At 48.0% G+C, this 23,222-nt stretch overlaps 1 protein-coding gene across 1 annotated transcript; it reads left to right on the plus strand.

The window, feature by feature from the left end:
* Positions 1 to 2,403: 2,403 nt before the first annotated feature.
* On the plus strand, positions 2,404 to 23,222 carry LOC101576878 (histone H2A.V-like). Its single transcript, XM_023715855.1, has 4 exons — positions 2,404 to 2,598; positions 2,668 to 2,779; positions 17,566 to 17,715; positions 23,167 to 23,222. Exons 1-4 carry the CDS (start codon positions 2,404 to 2,406, stop codon positions 23,220 to 23,222), a joined length of 513 nt encoding a protein of 170 aa, XP_023571623.1.

Below are 23,222 nucleotides of genomic sequence, written 5' to 3' on the forward strand. Positions count from 1 at the left end.
TCTGTCTCCTTCTTATTCTCTATTTTGCCAGTCCAATTTCAGGAAGTTCAACTAAGAGTTAAACCGAAAGGTTCCCTGGTGTCTCATCTGTAAGAAATGCGTCTATTTCTTCTGCAGTCCAAACTGTAAAAGACAAAATTGGAAGTGGAGACAATAAGAAGCAAAAAATAAAGCCAAATGACACAACCTGTGTCTGGCTCTTTCTCTTCAGGACTCTGTCCCACGTGACTCAGATGCTCCAGGCAGAGTCTCCGGGAGGACACGCATGTCCCACGATCTCCTGCCTCCATGGTCCACGTGCTCGTTCATTCTTCTGCGCATCCTGACCTTGGGTCCCCAGAATGGCACGTGGGCTTGCAGGGAGCAGGGCTCCAGCTCAGCCATGTGCAGTGCGTGGCAGTTTCTGTTGGCTGCGGCTGCCGTGGCGCCCTTGTGCTGCTTCTACTAAGACAGCAAGCAGGGTCTGTTTGAAGTCTGGTCTCTGAGAAGGAGGCCCAAGAGAACATGAACTGGGCTTGTCTGGATATCAAAGTCCAAATTAAAAATTTATTCCAGTGTTTGAAAAACTCCTGGCCAAAACCCTCACATGGATTTTTAAAAAAATATAAACTCCCTGGTTTCTTCACTGTCTCCAGTCAAGGACCAGAGGATTTATTTTGAAAAAGTAAAAATAAAAGCAAGGCCAAATAGGTCCATAAATGGACTCAGGTCAGACAGCTTCTTAGCTAAATCTGTAAGGAAAGTAATCTGTTACAGCACTTGGAGCAACTGCGAAGTGCCGGTTCTAGTGATCATTTTCCAGTCTTCTTTTTTCTCTCTTCCTCTTACGCATCGGATCATCTGGCTCTTTCCCAGGGCTGGAGGGTAGAGAACAAGAAAGAACTTTGTCAATACCGTTCTCCTCACTCCTGCCCCAGTCTACTCAGAAAAAAGGGAAGAGAACTTTTTTTGTTTTTTAAGTTACAGGAAAGAATGGCAAAACAAGTAATCTAGTAGGAGTTATGAAATCATTAAAATTCATTAGATAATGACAGGAAAAGATTAAATAAAGGGGTGAAAATTAAACAATAAAATTAAACCAATGTCATTAATACGATTTTGAGAATTAGTACAACTAACGTGATGGGAAACGCATTTAGGGAAATACTGAAATGGAAGTTGAGAATGAAGAACCAGCTCCAAGGTTAAAACAGTGAGATAAAGACAAGGATCAATATATCAAGTTCAGATCGAAAGCAAACCGCAGACTACAAGAAGCAAGGCGCTGGAGCCATCTCAGCAGCCACAAGCAGCAGGAACTAGGAGCGGAGGGGACAGCGCCGGAACTGCAAAGGCACGGAGCACCCCGCCGGGCAGGAGTTGTGCACTTCGAGTGAATTTGCCCGGGGCCTCTGCTCCAGGGTTTTTGCTATTGTGGTTGCTTTGGCAAGGTTTGTGCTTCAAAGTACAAACTGTAGCCTCATCATGAGCGCATAACGCGATGGATCTTTCAGCGAACCTACTCATGTGACCGTCGTTTCCATCGCGCTGTAAAGTATTGCCACCGCTCCTACGCTCCAAGTCGCAGAGGAGGGTAGTTTTTCCGGTTTTACAAGGTCACATAGAGCCATACAATATTTGTATTTCTTTTCTCTCCTTTTATTCAATACTATATTTATGATTCTTCATATTATGTCACAGAGTGGTAGTTTGTTCACTCGCATTTACACAGGTCACGTGATTGTGCGTGTGCCGTAACTTAAACCATTTTATTGTCCCATGGGCTTCGGTGTTGCTCGGCCTCTGGCGACTGAACATAGCACTTCTGTGAGCGTCCTCTTGTTCGTGTTTAGTGCCCTATACACACATTCCCGGGCATATTTACCAAGAAAATGCTGCGATGTTGACGCACGAGATTCATATGTTAGCTTTGGTAGGCATCATGAAGGGTTTGTTCATTCTGTTTGTTTGTTTGCTTGCCTGTTTCTCGCTTTGAGGCAGGGTCTCACTATGCAGTAGAGGCTGGCCTTGAACTCACTCACTCAGGCCTAGCTGGCCTCAGGCCCACAACGACCCTCCTGCCTCAGCACCACCCTCCCCCCATTGCTGGGATTACAGGCATGCGCCGCCGTGCCCAGCCAACGCGGTTCGTTGAAGCAGTTGCGCCTGAAATATGTGAGTCTCTTGTTGTTCGATTTCTTCACCAATATTCAGTATTGTCCATTTATCTTCAGTTTGCATTGGTGTGGATAAATGGTTGATATTGAATTGTAATTTACAATTTACATGCCCAGTTTTGCATCTTCTCCTAAATTTGTTGCCAACAACTTTATTTTTTCTCCTTTGTAAAGAAACTTCAGGGCTGCGCAGGGCGGGGTGGCAGCGGGCGGTGAAGCGGCTGAGCAGAGGCAGTCTGCCACGACTATGGATGGAGGCGACGCAGCGAGGGACAGTGGCGCGGCCAAGGCCACGGCCGTGCTGCGCTCGCGGAGCGCTGGGCTGCAGTTTCCTGGGGGCCGCATCCACAGGCATCTGAAGACGCGCACTACCTGCCACGGACGAGCGGGTGCCGCCGCCGCCGTCTACACTGCTGCAATCCCGGAGTACCTCACCGCCGAGGTGCTGGAGCTGGCAGGGAACGTGTGGAAGGGTCTCAGAGTCAAGCGCATCACTCCACGTCACTGGCAGCTCGCCATCCGCAGAGACGAAGAGTTGGATTGCCTCATCAAGGCTGGCCGTGGTGTGATTCCTCACATCCACAAATCTCTGATTGGAAAGAAGGGACAGCAGAAAAATCACTGCGGGTTGTCACCCGCCCTCCGCTGCCTCATCCTTCTACTGTCACCTGGACAGAAGACACATGGCATTATTAAAAGCAATTAAATGAAATGTATAGGCAATGATATAGACGTAAACAAACATTGGTCTGCTCTTAGACACCAAGTTCTTTTTTCTGGGGGGGGGGAAAGGGTCTACAGGGTATTCAGGGTCTTACTACTAGATCAACTTGTAGTGATCTGCCTGTTTACAGCCTCCCAAAAGTTGGGATTATACTTACCTGGCAGGGGAGATACCATGATCACCAACAGCTGGGATTACAGATGCATGCCACCATCCCAGTCTCAATTGCCAGCTCAGTGCCAGGGCGGGGCCAGCACCTTAGGCCCCAGGATTGAACCCCAGCCTCTGTGCCTGCTTGCAGGTGCTTTAATCCGCTGAGCTAATTGGCCAGCCCAAATATTCTTGATTCAGCTCCTGTGCTATATTTAGTGAAATGTCTTCTACCCTATGACTTGCCTTTGAATGGTGTTAATCACAGGGCTGTATTTTTTTTATCTTTCATGCAAAGAAATTCATAATATCAAAATGTGTAATTTATCAGTTTTTTGCTTTCTGGTTAGTGAATGTTATGTCTTGCTGGGATTTAGCTACTCCACAATCATGAATTGATTCTCCTGTGTATTATTTTGGAAGCCTTATTGTTTAACGTTTACATTTAGGCCTACAATACATCTATAATTAATCGACTTGTGTAAGGTGTGAGAAGAGGCTAAAATACATTTCTTTTTCTTTTGGAAATCCAGTTGACATAGCTGTCTATGTATTTTGCCTTATTTGTGGTGCTGGGGATTGAATCCAGGGGCTCATAGTTTTCTTCTTTATTCTGTTACTGTCATATTTTTTTTTTATATAGCATCTCACTTCTAGTGGTCTTCCTGTCTCAGCCTCCTCAGTGCTGGGATTACAGGCATGTGCCACCACAGCTGGTTTCAGTGGCCGGCACAGCCGGGTTCCAGAGCCAGCATGGCATGCAGTACCAGGGATCGAACTCAGGACCGTGGGCTTGCCAGGCAGGCCCTTAGACTTCTGAACTATCTACCCGGCCTGCTGTCAAAATTATATTGCTTAAATTTTTAGTGTTAAACCAGCCTTGCATTTCTGAAATAAATTTGATATGTCATGGTACTTGATCCTTTCAGTGTATGTGTAGACTTGGTTTGCTGATATTCTGCTTCGGTGTTTCATGTCTGTGACAATTCTATTTATTTGAATGTTGTCACAGTACTGAAAGGATCAGCTAAGTTGTTTGTGTACTTCATGCAAAGGCCAAGGATTTTCTGAAGTTAAAGAACTTCCTAGAAGGCATCGCAACTCAACTGCATATAATGCTCAAACTTCCCCCCATCAGGTGCCCGTCTTCAGGAGATGGAGAGATTAATCAGAAAGCAGCAACTGCCACTAATGAAATTGAAGGGAACATTTGTACTTGGAGGCAACGTTCCTTCGAAAGAACACGGGAAAATGAGCCTACCAGCGTTATATTACAGTGTTGGGACGTCACACCAGGCAGTGTGAGTAATTGTAACGATTTGTACAATGAATGCTCTTCCTCACATTGCTTCTAGAACTCGTTCATTCTCTTTCACTTTTGGAGTGTTTGGATTCCTCAGCAGGCTTGAAGAGCAGCTTTTATTAGGCTCAGATCATTAATCCAAACCTCTCAGGGTGGGTGTCGCTACCTCCGAAGCTGAGGAGACATTCCCTAGCTAGACAGCAAGTGCTAAAGAGTTACTACTTTCCTCCACCGGTGGGCCAGCCCGCCTGTCACGGAGGCCAGGCTGGCCTTGGAGCTGACCCTGTGCTCCATGTGCCCTGCACACTGTCCTCCACACACTGAGTTCTGAGTGGCCTCAGGCAAGCCTTGTTTCATGCCAAAGCTGAGTTCTTGGGAAAAACACATGTCTAAATTGAATTTGGCTTCTTTGGTTTTATTTGTACTGAATCAGATACTTAGAGCCATACTTCTTCCTGAAGCAAGAGTGTGTCCTGGTCTGATCTGATTGGTTCCAGAGATCCTCGTTTGGGGAGCATGCACACCTTCTGCTCATTGCTGTGGTGACCCCGTAGTCAGCTGGCTTCTCCTGGCCTTTTGGGCTACCTTCACAGCAGCAAGGGTGTGCTCAGCAGCACTGCCTTCCACAGAGCTCCGTGGGGGTGGGCCCTCCTCTCCCTGCTGTCATCTTCTTTCTGTCTCTGTTCCTCCACCTCCCCTCCAGAGCTCCTCAGACCTCCTTGGTCTTGTCTTGCTTGGGCTTCTCTGTGGAAACCATGCCCTTGACCGTTGCGGCTGGCCCGTGCACCTTGGCCTGTTTTGTTAAGACCTTGTGGAATCTGCAGGGACAACTCACCAGTGACCAGGGGCAGAGCAGCTGTATCAACTCAGCTCAGGGAAGCTCAAGTATCCAATGATCTTGGCCATGTGGAGTTTGAAATTAAGCCCAACGCATTACTCACGGCAAAACCTGGGGCCAGCCAAGTTAAATAGAGCACTCCCCGAAACATTCATGGGCTGATTAGAGAAGGAAGCTCTGACTTGAAGAGCAGCTATTTTGCGCCTGCTTTTTATTTTTTTAAACAACACACTCTGTGCAAGTGAGATGAGAAAAGTGGACCCTCAAAGAGCAATATTTATTAATTTCAAAAGCTGAGGCCTAGGAACATATGCCAGGTCTCTTTAATTTCATAACGATGGCCACAATTTAATGGAGCTCTTCCTTTGTCCGGGAACAGCGCTAAGTGCTCTGTAAGCATGGTCCTGTTTAAGCTACATGTAAACACTGTGCTAGGGCATCACTGCCCGTCCTCTTTGCAGATGGGCAAGTGAAAGCCCAGGGAGCAGGCATGTGCTGCCTAGCAGTGGAGCTAGAACCGGAGCCGGGCCGCTCACGCTTGTGTTAGCTCTGCCCCTGCTGTTTTAAGTACTGCGGATGAATCCCAGGGTCTTCAGCAGAGTGAATTAAGTGCTCTACCACAGAGCTATGGCCCCAGCCCTCTTGCCTGTTCTTGAGCAAATGCAGGTACCCAGGAACTGTCACCTAGCGGACACCACAAGAGGAAGGCCTGACATTTCCCCACAGGTCTACAAGTGGAATCTGGGCTGTGTTGGGTAGAACTCTGAAGGTCAAAAGCTGAATAAGGCAGCATGCACTCCACTAAACCAAGCAAGGCTTTTGAGTTTGAAGCTTATCCTCCTATCGCGAGTTCACTGCCTTGCAAGAGGAAAGGCGATCACTTCAGGGACTGACAGACAATATCTGTCTCCTGTTTGTTCTCTCCCAGGACATCTGAACTCTTCCAGGCCACGGTTCACTCCCTCCATTGGCCTTTCTACCTGGGACTGTTTTGAGAGCCCTGAAGCTACACCCTGGTGTCCCCCACTGGCCAGGCCTGCCCTCGCGCTTGATGAGTGTGCCCACACTGCCCTTTGCAGCTGCGTGTCCACCTAGACATGTTTATCGAAGCACTGAGAATCCTGCTTCTCAAAAAGCCCCGGGAATTAGGTTGTTTTCCACACTGAAAGTTTTGATTTGAAAAATAACCCTCTTTGTTTAACTAATGAAAAGGAGGGGCTGCCGCTTACTTCCCTGCCTGGGTAAGAATTCCACGGGCAGTAATTCTATTTCTCAGTGGAAAATGTTTCGGCTTCTTAATGTTGTTTTGCAGCCTGGTCCCTGCCTGGCCCTTGCTCTGAGGACCACACATACACACATGTGCGCACTCACCCATGCGTGGTGCAGCATTTTCCACCCTTCCCTGTTGAGGGGGTGGGGGTGGCTGCATCCTCTTCCAACACCTGCAGGAGGTGGGCCGGTGGCTGTCACCCAGCCAGAGGAACCCCTTCTTGCTGGGAACAGAATGCCTTCCCTGGCCACACTTTCAACCCCAGCCCCAGAGGCTGGGTGGGCCACAGAGGGAGGAAACTGAACTCCAGACTTCTCTTTTTTCTGCACACTTCCATGTCAAGCCAGTCTCTCGCACCAAGTGGGAGGGAGCTCTGCAACATTTGCCCTCGTTATGTTAGTACGAAACAGTGAGAAACGCAGCACAGTCCCCTCGGGGCTACGTGGCCAGCACAGTGCTGAGTGGTCTAGATTGGACAAGTCAAAGCCAAATACAGCCCTAAGAGGCAGCTCAGTAGGAGCGTAAAAAAGGACACATACTAAACAGAGCTGCTCTGTCCCCTGAATAGCTCAGCCCCCAGCAAGTGACCACTCCACCACTCTAAGCTTTAGTATCCACAAATGTGGACAAAGAAGGTAATTTACCTCCCCAGACATGCAGTGCTGTAGACAGTTTGTCCCCTGGAAGGAATGTCCATCTTCTTCCTTTTCCCTTGTTTTCTGTAAACCACCCTCCAGCCATTTAGCTCCATTCCATAAAACAAGCTACCAGCAGCTGAGCGCTGTCTCTGAACACAGAGCCAGGTGTCCTTGCTGAATTCATCACAGAGCAAACGCAGGCTGATATGGAGACAGAGAATGTTCCGGAGCGGTGTGCCCTGTCTGCAGTGGGAATGGTAACGCCTGCGACCCAGGGATGTGAAGAACTCCTGCTCTTTAGATTCTGTGTGTGGGGAGAATTCATCTGCCCTAAGCGTGTGGCTCAGACACAGTGCTGCTTACGGCAGGCAAGAGGAACAGGCCAGAGCTGCTCATGAGAAGGCTTCTAGAAGGTCCATAAATGTAAAGGGAAGCTCGGTTGCTGGCATTAGGTGATGGGTGGCTTTGCAAGAACACATAGATAGGATAAAACATTGGTCGGACGGCTTTTGGTTGTAAGTAGTAGAAACCCTCTTCTATATTAACTCAACCAAATAAACAGATAAGGAATTCACTGGGTCATATACTCAAGATATTAGGGGCTAGCTCTTCAGCTGGGGCATAGCACACAGTCACACTATGCTGCTAGGCCTGCCTTGTTTACTCACTCTCTCCACCTCTTGTCTTGTCTGATAGCCTAATTTTCTCTCCTTCCTGATTCACTTCTTGCCCATCTTAGCAGCAGCTCAATGGAGAAAGGAATGATCTCTCTGTCTCTCTCTGTCTCTCTCTCTCCCTCCCCCTCTTCCCCTTTCCCCTTCCCCTCCCCCCTCTCTCTCTCTCTCCCTCTCTCCCTCTCTCAATATCTGAATACCAAAGCCAGGGAAGATTCTAGCTGATTCAATCTGGAGTCTGTCACTGGCCAGAGGAGAAAGTGCGATGCAGCAGCTCTTTCTTTGCTTGCTAAGTACCTCCTCTGTAGCAGACGCTGTTCTAGCCACTGGGACACTGAAGTAGACAGAACAGCTGATTTCCTGCTCCCTGGAGCTTACTGTTTTCTGGGAGCAAAAATTTTGGTTGAATACTACTGCCTCCTGTCTATGTCAGGAACAAAGCAGAAGTGTAGTATCCTCTCAATTCCCCCCAAAGCCAATTTCTTTGCAGAATTAATAGAAAGCCACCAAATATAATTATAATAGCTGAAGAGCCCCTGTGCAAGACAAGCTTACATGGTGTTGCCTCGTCACACTCCAGTGGCAGCCCAGCGTCAGTGCCCTGTGGAAGGGCCCCTCCTGGAGGCATTCCACAGACAATGCTGCCAGCTAAAAATGCCAGTCTCTGAAGAGATGTCATGGCTTTGGGCTTCCTCACAGAAAACTCTCACATCCATCTGACACAAGGAATGTAAAGTGCTTCTGCCATAGGTCAGGGTGAGCCGGCCGACCCTGCAGCTCATGGCATCTGCCCTTCTCCTGCTGGCTGCAGGAGGTTTCCAGAGACAAGCGCTGCACAACTCCTTCTGAATCACCAATTACTCCACAGAAACCCACAGAGACCATAATAACCCAAGGGCTCTTTTTCAGAGAGAAAACACACACACATAAATTATTTACATGCATATTATTTATCTATATGTTTATTTTTATACAATTGTTTTTATAGACATAAATATTCCCAATTTATGTATTTGAAGAGACCAATAGACTTGTATTTCTTAATAACTTGGATGTTTGATGAGCTGGGACAGAGGTCTCACCAAACGTAATTGATTCAATATTTGTTGAATACCTTCTATGTGCCAATCTGCAGGTCCTCCATAGAGAAACATTACAATGTCTCTGCTTTGTGGATAGAGTGGCTAAGGGAGAGTCTGCACACCAGCCCACAATGCAGTGGGCCTGAAGGCTGTGTGCGTGTGGGACATTACATACAGTTGGCTCTCAGGACTTGTGGCAGGAATGAATTGTTTTCTTTCTGGTTCAGAATGGCTGCCTGAAACCCAGGCGCGAAGCCTTGGTTGGAAGCCAGCAGATCGCAGGACAACAGGAGGACAGGCCTTCACGCGAAGCCCTCCAAGCCATCTAAGGCCACTGCTTGTTAGACGTGCTTAACCTTTGCCGGCCGGAGGTGGTGTGGAACACGCATCCCTGGGGCTTGCTGGACAATCATTACTTTTTATTATGCCTCTTCCTGTCAGGTTCTCCAAAATCCACGTGGACTGCTCCTGCGATTTCAGGTTGTCCCAGAAGAGAAAGTCAGGAGTCGGTGATGAGCACAGCGGGAGAGGGAGCTGGCTGCCCGTCTCTAAAGGGCACATCACCATAATCACAGAGACCGTGAGCATATGCAGAAAGAATGTGCCAGGGGAGTGTGTGTCAGGAGGCGTCCGGAGGATACATAAACCAGGTGCCCCTCCCTGTTTCCTCTCCCTCAGTGAGCAGCACCTTTGAAATATGTGACGGGTATCCACAGCGTCTCTCTGGCCACTCAGGCCCCCTCCCCCAGCAGCCACCTTTGCAGCGATTCCATTGAATCCACACTGGGTCTCCCCTGGGCTGGCGGTTGGCTTCATATTTCATGCGCAACGCACAGCTTCCCAGGAGCCCGAGGCATGCCCTGCATTCTGATGCATCGGCCGCTCTGACACCAGCCTACTCTGGAGCATGCCTAATGAGAAGGCTGACACCCAGGCGGTGGAGTCAGGCCAGGCTGCACTTGGGGCCTGCTGCACATGTGGAGCAGGGTGACAGGAAAACGCTGTGGGCGACCCAAGGAGAACAACAGCAAGGACATCTTTAAGACACCAGGCTAACACGGGACATGACAAACGTGAGTCAATGCCAACCACACCAGGAATGGATCAGTGCTTCAGATAAAGAGCAGTTTGGATCAAGGCTCATCCTTGGGAAAAGTCCAACATTAAAAGGGAAAGGAGAAGCCCTGAAGACTAGGGAGGGTCTGCGGCTCTGCATCCCTCCGTCCTAGGGGCAGGCCTGCTGCCCGCTGCACTATTTCTTTTAGTGGAGAGCATTTCAAGTTTCCTTTGAGACCACTTCATTACCTAAAGGATCCTGCTGAACATAAGCTTTTCCTTCCTTAAAGCCTCATCTACCTTCATTTATGCATTATTCCTCATTTTGACTAGCTCTATCAGGATAAATTGACCTTTCCATCCCCTGGCACTTGGGCCTTCACACACAGAGGAAAAAGAAAACTGACCATGCTCCTGGACTTGCTGGTCAGTGGCCTGGCTGGCACTTTGCCCAGTGCAGCTCCCTGATCACCCGGCCCGCTGGATGAGGTAGGTCAGGCCGCTTCCATTCTACGAGGGTACAAACCAAGCGCGAGAGAAGTGGAGCCAAGACCAAGGTCCCAGCACAGGCTGCGCTTCCAGACTTTTAGTTGAGCTTCACACCCATTTGTGGACTAAAGCCCGCCATCCCCATGAGTGTTTGTAGGAAGAGCTGGCAAAGTATGACCCTCAATATTTTTTTTTTTTAACTTAGATAGTTCAGCTATCAGCTGAGACCTGGAGCCATGTGTTGAAGATTTGGTCCCTGGCTGTGGTGCTATTGGGAAGTAGTGGAGCCTTTAAGAGTAGGGCCTGGTGGAAGGAGGTTAGGTCACTGGGATACCCCTAAGGGTCACGCCACTGGGACCCCAGCCCTTTCTGGTTTCATTTGCTTTCCAGCCCTTAGAACGTGAATGGGCTTCCTCTGCCACACGTCCCCACTACAGGGTCTGTGGCACCATGGGTCCAAAACAATCAGGCAGCCGTGTACTGAGGCCTCCGACACCGTGCAACAAATACCTCTTTCTTCCTTTATTGATTTCCTTGGGTATTTGGTCACAGTGATAGAAAGCTGACTGAAGCAACACGATACTGGTATGAGCAAAAGAAGCTTCACGATTATAAAGAGGGGTCATTACGTGTGACATGGAAGGTAACAAACAAATGTCCTTTAAAACTTAAGGGGTTTGTTGATCCCTGTGCATACCCAACAATCCACCTGTGTGTTTCTGTAGTATCACTCTGTGTGTGTATGTGTGTGTGTGTGTGTGTGTGTGTGCGTGTGTGCATGCACATGTATGTGTATCATATATAATAAACTCTGGAGCCAAAATTTTCTGATAAGCATAGTGACCCATTGTTGAATTCTTACCATGTGCCTCATATATTTCATTGATCATTTCGTGTCACCCTTCTGACTCAGAGCCAGGTAATGCTGCCCCACTCTTTAGCTCCTCAGTCAGAGAAGCTGCACAGACAGGCCACAGCCACAGAGCGCCTGAGAGGCAGGGCCAGAAACAGCTGGACTTCAAAGCATAAGCTCTTACCCGCTACAGACAACGTTCACACCGCTCCGCCGTGTTTTGCAACCACCTCGCACTGACGCATCGTTAACATAACGCAATGCCCCTTTCCTTCTACACCATTGTTACTCATGTGCTATCTGCTGGGTTTGTCAGCACGTCCCTCGTAGGAACCTGTACTTATCTCAAGAGATATCGTCATTTCCACATTCGCCACAGCACTATTCACAACAGTGAAGATATGGAAGCAAAGTAAGTGTCCATCAGCAGAGGAGTGGATAAAGAAAATTCTATGCACATACAATGGAATACTTTTCAGCCTTTCAAAAAAGAAAATCCTGCCATGTAGTACAACACGAATCAAACTGAGGCATATTAACTGAAATAAGCCAATCACAGAAGGATAAACACCACATATTACTTCCTTGAAACTCTGTGATGTTCAGACCTGGACTTGAGTGGGGAACGCCCAGCTGAATTGAGTCAACATGGCTCTGGGCGTGGCAGACCCACTTCAAGGAAGATTGCTGACAGACCGGTATAAAAGGAGAAGAGGAGGCGAGGATTTCAGCTGGCTTCCTTGGGAAGCCTCGGCTGTGCTCTTTGGAAAAGCGCTTCACCTCTGCCTTGGGGCCCTCCCCGGGCTTGTGGCACAGATTCCCTGACTGCCAGCACTGGCCTTTCAGTCTGCCAGTGCACTCTCCAGCCTCTAGTGCCAACCCTCCCACCTCCAGAGGCCGTGGGCCCCAGGCCTTCGGCTGCACCCTTAGGATTGCATGGTCAGGTGTTCTTCACTCGGTGACATTGGACTCCACGGGCACCCACTGTGGATCAATCTTGGAAATTTCTGCGTCCTGCATTAGAGCTGATTCAGCACCTGTGCAGAAGCTGGAGGAGCCGCACTCCAGCCCTGCAAGCCCTTGTAAGCACTAGTGCAAACTACAACGGCCAACACTGAGCAGCAAAAGTAGAACAGTGGATTCCAAGACCTAGAGAAAGAGGAAAACGGAGATGTTGCTCGAAGTGTACATATAAGATTTCAGTTACGCATCATGAACTAACCCTGGAAAAACATACAACACAGTGCCCACAGTTAACAGCACTGTATTATCCATGTAAAAATTTGTTAAGGAGGTAGCCCTCATGATGAGTATAAAAAAATCCCAATGCCTGCACTTTTTAAAATATGGAGTGCTTTTACTGATTTTTTTTTTTTTTGATGCTTCTTTAATTTCTGTGCTCTCCAAGAAAGTTTTAAGTTTTAGGTAATGTTTTGTTATTATTGAATACTTTTTAAGTTCGATTTATAGGTTTTGCAATTGGAGGAAATCTTGCAAGGCTCCTTTCTTCCCAAGACAGAAGTGTCCCTGTGGCATCCTCAGCAGGTGGCTGTCCTATCTGCACCTGATCATCCGCAGGTCTAGGAAGCAGCCTGCCTCAAGGGCGACTTGGCCCTCCCTTGATGGTCTGCATGGTTATAAAGGTCTCCGTCATGTTACTTTGTGTTGAATCTGTCTCCTGAGACACCCAGAGCCTTAGCAGCAACGTCTGCTGCTGAATCTACCGCTGAATGATTTCAGCCCCTGGCTTAGCTCTCTGGGCCCCACAGCTGGGGGCATAAACAATGGCAAGGTCTGGTCTCCCAGTTCTGGGGGCGGCATCAGGAGGGCTGCATGCCCCCAGGACTGCGTACTGCCCTTCCTTCCTCTTAGCTCTGGGCATTCACTGGCTATCACTGGAGTTTCTTAGCTGTAGATCTTTGCCTTCCTCTTCACTGGCCATGCTCTCTGTATGTGGATCTGTCTCCAAAATTCCTCTCTCTGTAACGACAAGTCATACTGCTTTAGGGCTCTCCCTGCTCTAATATGGCTTCATCTTCACTGATTATATATTACAATAGCTCTATTTCCAATTAAGGTCATACTTGGAGAGACTGGGGAGTTAGCACTGCATTATATAATTCCAGGAGGGACACTGTTCGATTCACTGCAGTCTCTTGTCTGCCAGTCAGCCCTTTAAACAGATGAAGGAGGCACTTGTGTTGTCCCTGAGGCTGCTGCTTCTTTTATTTTTCTGGTTTAACAACCTCCAACTTTTTGCCAGACTCCTGTCCTGGGAGTCTCTTCTGAACACACTCTTCCCTTGATCAGGGCCTGAAAGGGTGGCTCCCTGCCAGCTGGGCTCTGAGGACTCCGGTTCTCCGAGTCAGCTCCACACCGGCTCACACTCCGCTGTGGAGGTATGCAGCACGTGGTCCTTGGTCACAGACCTGCCAGTCCCTCCAGATCTCTGTCCCATGCACTGGGGTGCTGTTCTTAAACCTGGGCTTTCCTACCCACTGCCCTGCTCTTTGATTCCCTTTCCAGAACATTAACAAAACAACTGTGGCCAGGGAAAGATCCTCCCGTCCTCGGCTGGAAACCTCGGTCTTGGTCTGAGGCAGTGCCATGGAGCTGTGGGTCTTCCCATCAAATCAATCACCCAAATGAAGATAGATGAAGTGGTCTGAAGCTACCTCGTTCGCTAACCCTAAACTTCAGCGCTCACAGAGGACAAGCTTGGTGAACTCAGCCTCATAAACATGCTGCGTCGACCTCTCATCTTCCTGGGGTTGTGCGTGTACTCACCCAGCCTGTCTCTCTGAAGATTTGTTCCACTTTCTTGCAAAATATTGAAATTCCCAGTTCTATGTTTTCCCTGGATTCTTTCCAGGGAAATAATGCTTTCCTCTTCTGGAAATCAGTCCCACATGTCTTCTTACAATACTTCTGATAAATCTCCTGGTCATGATGCATATTTTCAGTCCTTTAATAAATGCTCTTCTTAAGAAATTGTTTCTGACCACTTTCTCATTTGGAAGTAGGGAAAGGTGACTCTTTCAAATCTACCTGTGTATATTCTTTCCAAGAGCACCTTTTCTTGGCTAGGCTTCCTTTAGAGATGTGTGTACTAGTCCATCTTTTATTACCTGATACTAGGCAATATCTAGAGAAGAGAGACTTATTTAGCTCACAGTTATAGACCTTCGAGAGCATGCCATTGGCTTTTACCCAGATCTGATTAGAGCTCCACGGTGGCTGCCGTGCCAACACAGGGAGCACACGCAGACTTGATTACACACAAGAGAAGGAAGGAGAGACGCCAGCAGGGAAGGAGGTCAGCTTTACCTGTTTGTTTGTTCCTTTATAACAATCACCCTTATGAGAGCCCACAGGGCCCCACAAGATCTACCTTAGTCTTTTCACATCAAAAACCTCCCATGACACAAATGGCTTCCAGGGAGGCCCCACTTCTCATACCGTCTCACTAAAGACCCACTTCCAACACATGAACCCTGGGGGATCAACCACATCTGAACCACAGCGATATCAAAGAACGAAAGCGGGCTTCCCCCCAACAAAAAGTCAGGAAATGGAAAAGGGGTGAAACAAGTATCAGGCTCAGAAGAAAAATAAAATAGTTAACTGTTTCACAGAATCCTTTCTGAAGTAATATGATACAGGGGGTCCAGAGTGGAAAGATTTGGGGAACAGGGAGGAGAAGTGGAGGGAAAGGATGAGATTACAGCTGGATGTGCATTCCTTTGTGTATGAAAATTAGATAACTCTACCAACCCAAGCAAGATCCAGGTCATAAATTTAGGCCTTAATTCTTACAGGGCTGGAAGTCATGGGAGCAGGCTATGGTTTGGTTTGGTTTTGTGTTTTACACAGGAGTAGAGCCTTACTAAATACCCTCCATACCCAAGCCACAACCTTAGCCTTCAGGAGCCAACATCTACTGTCCAATAACTATGGCTTCTATTTGGGATTCAGTGTTAAACTGACAGTTTAGGAAGTACAAATCTCAACTTTAAAGATGCTATTTCAGCAGAGCAATGTATTTCATGTGTACACTAAAATTTATACTTCTAACAAAAATATTGTATCTCCATTTGTATTCTGTCTCACTATCTTGAATTTATACACAAATGAAACTCTGAGAGGTTGAGCAAAATTCAGAATTGCTGTATTCTGAGGTTTGTTTCTTCATCTTTACAAGCTTGTACCATCACATTTTAAAAAAAAAGTGTTAGTTGAGTGTAGGGAGCTGCTCTGTTGTATTGGAGGCTATAGTCTACTCCTAGAGTGTGCTCCAATGGTTCTTAACTCCAAATGGGGTGAATAGCTGTGTCTGTGTCAGAGACTGTATAAATGAAAATAAATAAATTTATTAATTACTAGCAATTTTAGGCATGACAATTGCTAACTCCATAGAGAACATAAAATATGTTGAATTGTATGAAATAAAAATATGTGTATATAAGTACATGCCATAGTTGGGACCTGAGTCCTCTGAGGCCTGTGTGCTAAAGATTGCTCACAGCGGATGGCACCGTTGGGGGGGGATCCCTAGGAGACGGGGCTCAGTAGGAGGAAGTGAGCTCATGGAGGGAGCACCCTGAAAGGGAACACTGGGAGCCCTGCCTCTTGCACTTTCTCCTTCCCTGACACCAGTCTCTTCTGTGACTCAGTCCTGTCATAATGTACTCTGCCACCACAGGTCCCAAGCAAGAAAGCCAAGCAACTGGGGGCTTGAGACTCTGAAACCATAAGCCAAAATAAATCTTTCCTCTTTGTCAGCTGTTTATCTGCAATATTGTATCATAGTGATTTAAAGTTGACTAATATGGGTGTGTGTGTGTGTGTGTGTGTGTGTATGTAAAATTTAAACCCAAAGAAAATTGCAATGATTGCTTAATGTAGACCAACAAAATATTTTGGGGATTTAGCAAAGGTCTATTTTATCATTGACTTTTTTTTTTTTAGAAACATTGGTGCTCAGTAATAAGAAAAACTGGCTACACATAAACAAGTCCTGGGAGCCTCTGCTTTTGCAGCCCTAGCCTTGGTGCTGTTAGGAGGTCTTGCGGGTGGTAGGAAGGAAGATACTGTGCTCAGATGTGCTGGGAATGTGTGGGGAGTACCACTGCAGCAAGGAGCCTGCCCAGAAACTGGGGCCTGGGCATTGTTTATGTGGTTAAATTATGGATGGTTCTTTCATTTTACATATTCATGCTTTGCCTCTGCTCCAAGGCATCTTCGGGACGCTGCTGTCTGGAGCTCTCTAAGGGGCCAATCATGTGTTTCTGTATACTACTCTCTTCTCTGCCAGTCACCCTGGACACAGACACTGCCTGACACACCCCAATCCTCAGCACGGCACAAGTGATAGATTTCTTGGTATCCTGGAAGATTCCAAAGCAGTTGTCTCTGTGTTGTTTGAACCTGTGAATTTCACCCTCCTCTGTCATTTATTACCTGCACCAGTGGGCTTATTCTTCCTTAAGACCGTTGCGTAAGACGCGTGCTTTTCTGCTGCCCTATTAACTCATTTCCACGACTTGGCTTCCGCGGCCCTGGAAGACCAACATGGGAAAGAAAGAACAAAAGCAGGAAATAGAAGAGCGCCAGAGATTTGAGTGCGCTGGCCCCACCGAGGGGCTCAGGGTTGGGGTGTCCCAGGCCTGGAGTCCCCATCCTCTTATGAAGTGGGAGTGCTGCAGCCACCGAGGCGTTCTGGAGACCAGGTGGGAGTGCTTCAGCGAGCCGCGGGATGTACCCACTAGGAAATCTGCCGGCCCGCGTCTGTCTTCCTCAGGGAGAAATTCAGCTCTGTGAGCAGGAGCGATCCCTCCTGCCCACCTCCAGACCCCGCAGTTTAGTTCTTCATTAAAAGAAGGTCCACTGAGGGGCTTAAACACGAAACTCCCGGTAACGGTGAATACTCAGAATTACTTTCCACCTGATGCTGCTTCCCTTAATTGGACTAAAGCAGCCTCCCCCGGCTCCGGATTCCCTTGAAATCCTGCCCAAATTTGCCTGGCTCCTCGATGGGCCTGAGTAAATATGCGGCAGGTGCGCCCAGGGGCTGCGGGCCGGGCTCCCATGAACCGTAATGGTTGCTGCACGACTGGTCCCCAGCCCCCCGCCCTCACGCGCAATCCCACGCCATCCCTGCTTATGCAAAGGCCGGGCTCCCCAGTGCCGCCTTATGAAGCAGTGGAAGAGCAATTTCACTTAATGTTGCTAGTGCTTCCATTAACCTGTGCAGATTGCTCTCCATCCTCAGTTTAAGACTCCCTCTCTCTTGATTATCGCCGCACTTCAGAGCGCCTGAACGTCCTCCCCAGACCGCCAAGCCATCGTGGAACGCGATGAGGATGGAAAGCTAGAGTTCCTGGAGACCTCTGGCTTCCGGGAGCGCAGGCTCCTTGTGCCTCCCTGCTCGCGGCAGCAGGGAGCGCGGCTCTCCACCTTGTCCTCTGCAGGGCTCCCTCTAGGTGACTCAGGTGTTGTCTGCACGCACTTTCTCCTTTATTTCTCTCCTGCCTTCTCCTCCTGCTTCCTCTCCTCCTTTCCTTTTGTTTTTGAGAGTTGTAGGAAGATAAAATATTCTAGAGTTCTGAGTAGGGTACAGGTGGACAGAGGCCGGTCACAGACTACAGGTTCATCTCAAGTTATGAAGCAAGCAGTTACACCCCATAAACCTATCATGAACTGACAAATAGCAACTTTAAGATGTCCTGAATACACCTACCGTATCGAACCTGATAGCATGAAGTGGGGCAGCACTGGTCTGGTGATGGTGAACCTTTCAGAGGCCGGGGGCCCACGCTGCAACCCAAGCCCCACTTCTTTATGCCAAGTGTCAACCTTGCAATTAAGCCTGAGTGAACACAAGCTCTTACTTTAGGCAAAACAATCCACCCACTAACTGAAAAACATAGTAACAGAGTTTTCAATGATACCAACAGCCCGCTGCAGCGGTTGGGCCACAGGGGCCACAGGCTCTATGTCACTGGCGCAACCTGTCTTACGCATGCTCAGAATGCGTACGTTAGACTACAGTTGCGTCTAACCCACCCTCATCTGTAATAGAATACTGACGACTGCATAAAATCTATCCAATATTTTACTGAAAGTAAAAGAGTAGTTGTGCGTGTAAACTTTCACATCCTCGTGACGTTGAAAGTTATCAAACCATCTTGACCCCGGAACCGTCTGTATTTTAAGTCTTCTTGGTTAATACATGTGTCTGTGACATGGGATGGCTGGTGGTTGATTCACTTAATTGTTCAGACATGTACTAAGTGCCTACTGTGTGCCACACACTCTTATTGATGCTGAGCACAAAGTAAAAGCCAAATTCGTAAAACGTTTGTGCGCGTGAAGCTTAAATTCTAATAACAGAACACAAAAGTGAAAGTAAATGATGATACACGATAGGCAGAAAAGAGCAGCCAAGGGTCTGGGAAGGAGCCGGGGCACCAGGAGCCCAGCGTAGCTTCACTCTCTCTGGACTGATGCAGGCCTGGCCATCCTACACAGGCCACAACAAGGTGGAGCGCAGGGCCGAGCTCTGAAGCCTGCCCAGGAGCAAAGGAGCTGAGTAAACTTCCCCCCTTCCCTGCTGCTGTTCCCTGGAGGCTGAACAGGCTGCCCCATGTGCAGCTCCGAGCTTCCTCTGGAGGGGAAGCCCAGGAGGAGAAGTGGGCACTAAGATGACTGCGGAGCACATGCTGGTCCATCCTCCTCCAGTCTGTGGTTGCTCTCAGAATCCCTCACTCCACCACTCTCTGGCTGAGCTCTCGAGAAAACCACTGCTCTCTCCTGCGTGCTCCAGCTTGCCCAGAACTGAGTGAAAGTCAGTGTATCCACACCTAGGACAACTGTCGGTGAGCTGCAGCTAAGATCCCTTCCTGTCCAAGTGCCTTAAAGAAGTAGCCCCAGGCAGTATGGCCTTAGGACAATCATGGCCCTGTGACCTTGGCCAAAATGAGAACGAAGGAGCTGAATGCTCAGAGGACAGAACATTTCTCTAAGGCACAGAGGCCAATGCCAGAGTAGGGCTAAGGAGGAGGAAAAAAGTGGAGACCCTCCTGGGGCTGGGGTCTAGGCCTCTGTGTGCAGCTACGGAGAGACACAGGGCCAGCTCTAGAGCTGCTTGGAGTTTGGATGGTACCTCAGCTCCATCAGTCCCTACTTGCACGGCGTGGGGTAAGTTACCAAGACTCAGAGTCGTAGCATCCTTGTTGGCAAATGCAGACAATCGTGCCTTAATCAGCGGCTTGTGAGGGTTAAAAGTAAAATACAAATGAGCAATGTTAGGCACAGAGCAAGAGCCGGTGCTGAGTCGATGAATGTAGGCGTGATTTCCAGGGACTTCATGTGAGTGGGAAGATATCTTTATATTATGCAGATATGTCCTAAAGAACATAGTAGTGAACTATCCTATCTATAATTTACTTTAAAATACTCCAGAGGACTGGAGAGGTAGCTCAACAGTCTAAGTACCTGCCTGACAAATGCAAGGACCTCCGTTGGATCCCTGGTATGGCAAGCCGTGCTGGCCCTGGAACCCTGGGTGCGCTGTGCCAGCCACTGGAACCGGGCAGGTGGCTCATGCCTGTAATCCCAGTCCTGAACAGGTTGATACAGCAGGATCACCATGAGTCTGAGCTGTGTAGCAAAACCCTGTACCAGATAGATAAACAAACAAATACAAACAAACTCCAGAAATGATGTGAAGTAAATATGGCCCTTTTTTCCTTCCTTGGAAAGCCTCTAACCAACACAACACTTGCTTTTCTCCAAAATCTAGGTAACATGATTCATTGTCATGATTTTAAAAACCATCTACTTGTCAACAACTGAAAATTGATATCTCCAAGTCAGACTTCTCCAAGAAACTCCAGACTGAGATACTCAAGTGCCAAATATTTAACTCTCAAGGCTAACACGGCCCAAATGGAACATTTTACTCTCCTTCTCCAGCCTGATCCCAACACCCTAGCTCCCTGCTACACACCATCCCAGGCTCCTGTCCCGGTGAACAGAATCACCGTTCACCCGGACACTTGGGCCAGGACCTGAGCTGTGCTGGCCTCCTCCTGTACCTCCCCTCCCTCACCCCACATCTGGCCCCTTGGCCCTCCCTCTTTGCTCCCCTTGAGGATCTCCCTATCTGCCCTCACCCACTGCCACCCTCACCCAGGCACCTTCGCCTGGCCTCCTCTCTTGCCCCCTCTCTTGCCCCTTGAGATCTCTCCCCTACACAGCCAGCCTGATCTTTCTAATGCAAAAGCTAAACCATTTCACTTGCCTACTTAAAACCACCTCTAAGTTCCTTCGTGTATACAGTTACCTCTGTGTGCCTCCCCTCGCCTCGAGGACAGGTGTGATTCCATCTCCTTCACCGTCTTCTCCTTCCTTTCCATCCCCACCCCTTCTCTTTCTCAGCACCCCAGCCACTCTGCCTCCTTTCTCTTTCTCCAGCAAACCAATCTAGTCTGTTGCCTTTTCCTGGTATTCTCTTTTTCTTCCTCGTTGCACTTCCAGCTTCTTCCCAATTTGTCAGATCTCAAATTAAGGTTTGCCTCTTCGAATGTCCTTCCATGACACCCCAAATTTCAAATAGACCCCTCTTCATTCTTTTTGTTTTTCACTTATGTATTTGGTACAGGGTTTCACTATGCAGCTCGGACTCCTAGTGATCCTTCTGTTTTCAGCCTCCACAGCACTGGGATTATGGGTGTGCACCACCATGCCTGGACTCAGCACTCCCTGGGGCATGCAGGACCTGGGATCGAACCCTTGTACTTGCACTTACCAAAGCAGATGCTTAGTCCACTGAGCTATCTCACTGGTATGTTATTCTTCTTAAAGAGAAGGGTCATCTACCAATGTATAGCCAGTGCTGGACATAGTTCATATTAAATATTTGTGTATGAATGAATTTAATTAATAAAACAATCCCACTGTTCTTATTTCAAATTCCCAGCTCCCAGCCATGACCACGCCCTTCTCAGTCCACGCACTGGTGTAGTGTCTCTCTGTGTGAAGCCCTGCGGGACGCCCACACTTGCATCCAACCATCACCCTGCTTGGCCTCCCAGCATCGCTGCGCAGTGTCCTGCAGGCTTTCAGAGGCGGGTTGACTGGGCTGGTGGATGAAGTGGAATCCTTACGCACACCTTTGCTTTCATTAGTTATACGTGTTTTGGATGAAATCTTATATTTGTCCTGTAGCAGCTATTGTCTCTGGGTTGCCCATGCAACAACTCCTACAAAGCCAGGATTAACGGCGGAAGCCAGGCTCCCCTCGCTGTGTTGGGCCCCTTGTGCTCTCCAGGGTGGCTTGCCGCTGTTGTCCAAGGTGGCCTTTGAGCCAGCTTTGAACATGGCTGCTTCTCCCACCCCGGGGCACCTCTGGCTTTCCTATCAGGCTCTGCGCTAACGAGAAGTGAATACTGCAATCTCGAGGCGCACTCTGAGGTCGCAATTACGTAAGGATTATTAATGAAACAACAATGTCAAAATTGTGTGAAATCAAACTCAGATTTAAGTACTTAAAATAAACAGATATAAAGTAACAGATGTCCCGTTTCATTCTTAGATGATTTCATCCCTTGTTAAAAATAAATGTCTGGCTTGAAAGGGGAAAAAAAATAAAAGGACTTTACTTCCATGTTAAAAATTAATTGAATCCAGAGGTTGGTAAAGCAACTAAGTGGTGTGGTTTTTTTCTTACGGCAAAGATATATTTGTGTTGATTTTTATTTCAGCAAGTAATGAATTCACTGCATAGCCCCAACTTTGATGGGCCAATCTTACGTCCTTTGAAACCCAAAGGGGAAATTTCTCCAAAGTTATTATGTAGATAAGAATGGGGCCCAGTGTATCTATCTGAGGAGAATGCAGTTCCCTGCGAAACCCCGAAGGACGCAACAGCAGAGGCTCTGAAAATCAGGAGTCCCGACTGTCATTTTCCGCAGCCAGATTCCCAGTGAGTGGCTCTTGCCGTGGAACTTCAGTGTGGAATTCCCAGAGAAGACCCCTACTGAAATTAGTAATGGAAAAGGCAAATTAGGTCATCTTGTCCGTCCTCCTGCCAGCTTCCTACACTGTGGTTAATTTTCTCCTCCTTTGATCAGACACATTTTAAATGTTTCAAGAGATAGAAATCACACCAGTTGTGTCCCTCTGGAGCCCACCATCGACTGAAGTTACGGGACTCCATTTTCTGCCTGTGAGACTCAGAGGAATTTTTCCTAGAGTGGAAGGTTGTTTATGGGTTAGAACTGCCTTCACTTTCCCCAAATTTCATCTCATTGTTCTAGTTACAGCCCAATTCATGGGATTAGAAACCAAAGGAAGTGTTCGTCTGCCCCAAATCACAAAATAGCCCTGGGAATATTCAAAGGAAATAATTTATTTGTAGAAACTGAGAACGAACATGGGATATTGATACTGATACTCTTGAATAAAAGATGGGGCAGCTCACAACCTTGACACAGCTCTGGGCAAGCGAGTTGTGTGTAACAACCCTTAGTGGAGGGGGTATAATCCAGATAGGAAACCACATGATTTCAGGAAGAATATGTGCTTCTAAGCTGATAGATTCTTGGAAAGTAAAGTACTTTGCATTTCTGAATGAATTAAAAATTTCATTGCCTCCCTTTCAAATTCTATTTCTCTGAACTCCATACCTGGAAAACAACATTAGATTAACAATAAGTAGTCAAAGATGAGAGGGGTGATTGTTGATCAAGATTGTGAGTGTATTTAATGCCCTTCAAATTGTTCCCTTAGAGACAAACGTGAAAGTGGAAATCAGATTGGCCTAATTGCTCCAGAGGGAAGCAGGGGCCTTTATGCAATGTGTAGATGGGTGGCGGGGGGTGAAGAGGGTGGCCTTCTCCGCCCCCTCCACCCACGCCTTCTCCCTCTAGGAGATGCGCCAGTGGCCGAGGAAGTGGCCAAGGGAAGGACCTGGGCGCTGGTCTAG

This window comes from Octodon degus, unplaced genomic scaffold (assembly GCF_000260255.1).
Source record: "Octodon degus isolate 3935 unplaced genomic scaffold, OctDeg1.0 scaffold00044, whole genome shotgun sequence".
NCBI classification, from domain to species: domain Eukaryota; kingdom Metazoa; phylum Chordata; class Mammalia; order Rodentia; family Octodontidae; genus Octodon; species Octodon degus.

What these genes read in the sequence shown, in the direction of transcription:
- LOC101576878 (XM_023715855.1), top strand. Translation starts at nt 2,404, where the DNA reads ATGGATGGAGGCGACGCAGCGAGGGACAGTGGCGCGGCCAAGGCCACG. An exon ending in CGGAGTACCTCACCGCCGAG is followed by an intron (nt 2,599 to 2,667) that starts GTGCTGGAGCTG and finishes CGTCACTGGCAG; the next exon opens with CTCGCCATCCGCAGAGACGA. An exon ending in GGGACAGCAGAAAAATCACT is followed by an intron (nt 2,780 to 17,565) that starts GCGGGTTGTCAC and finishes CGTCCTCCCCAG; the next exon opens with ACCGCCAAGCCATCGTGGAA.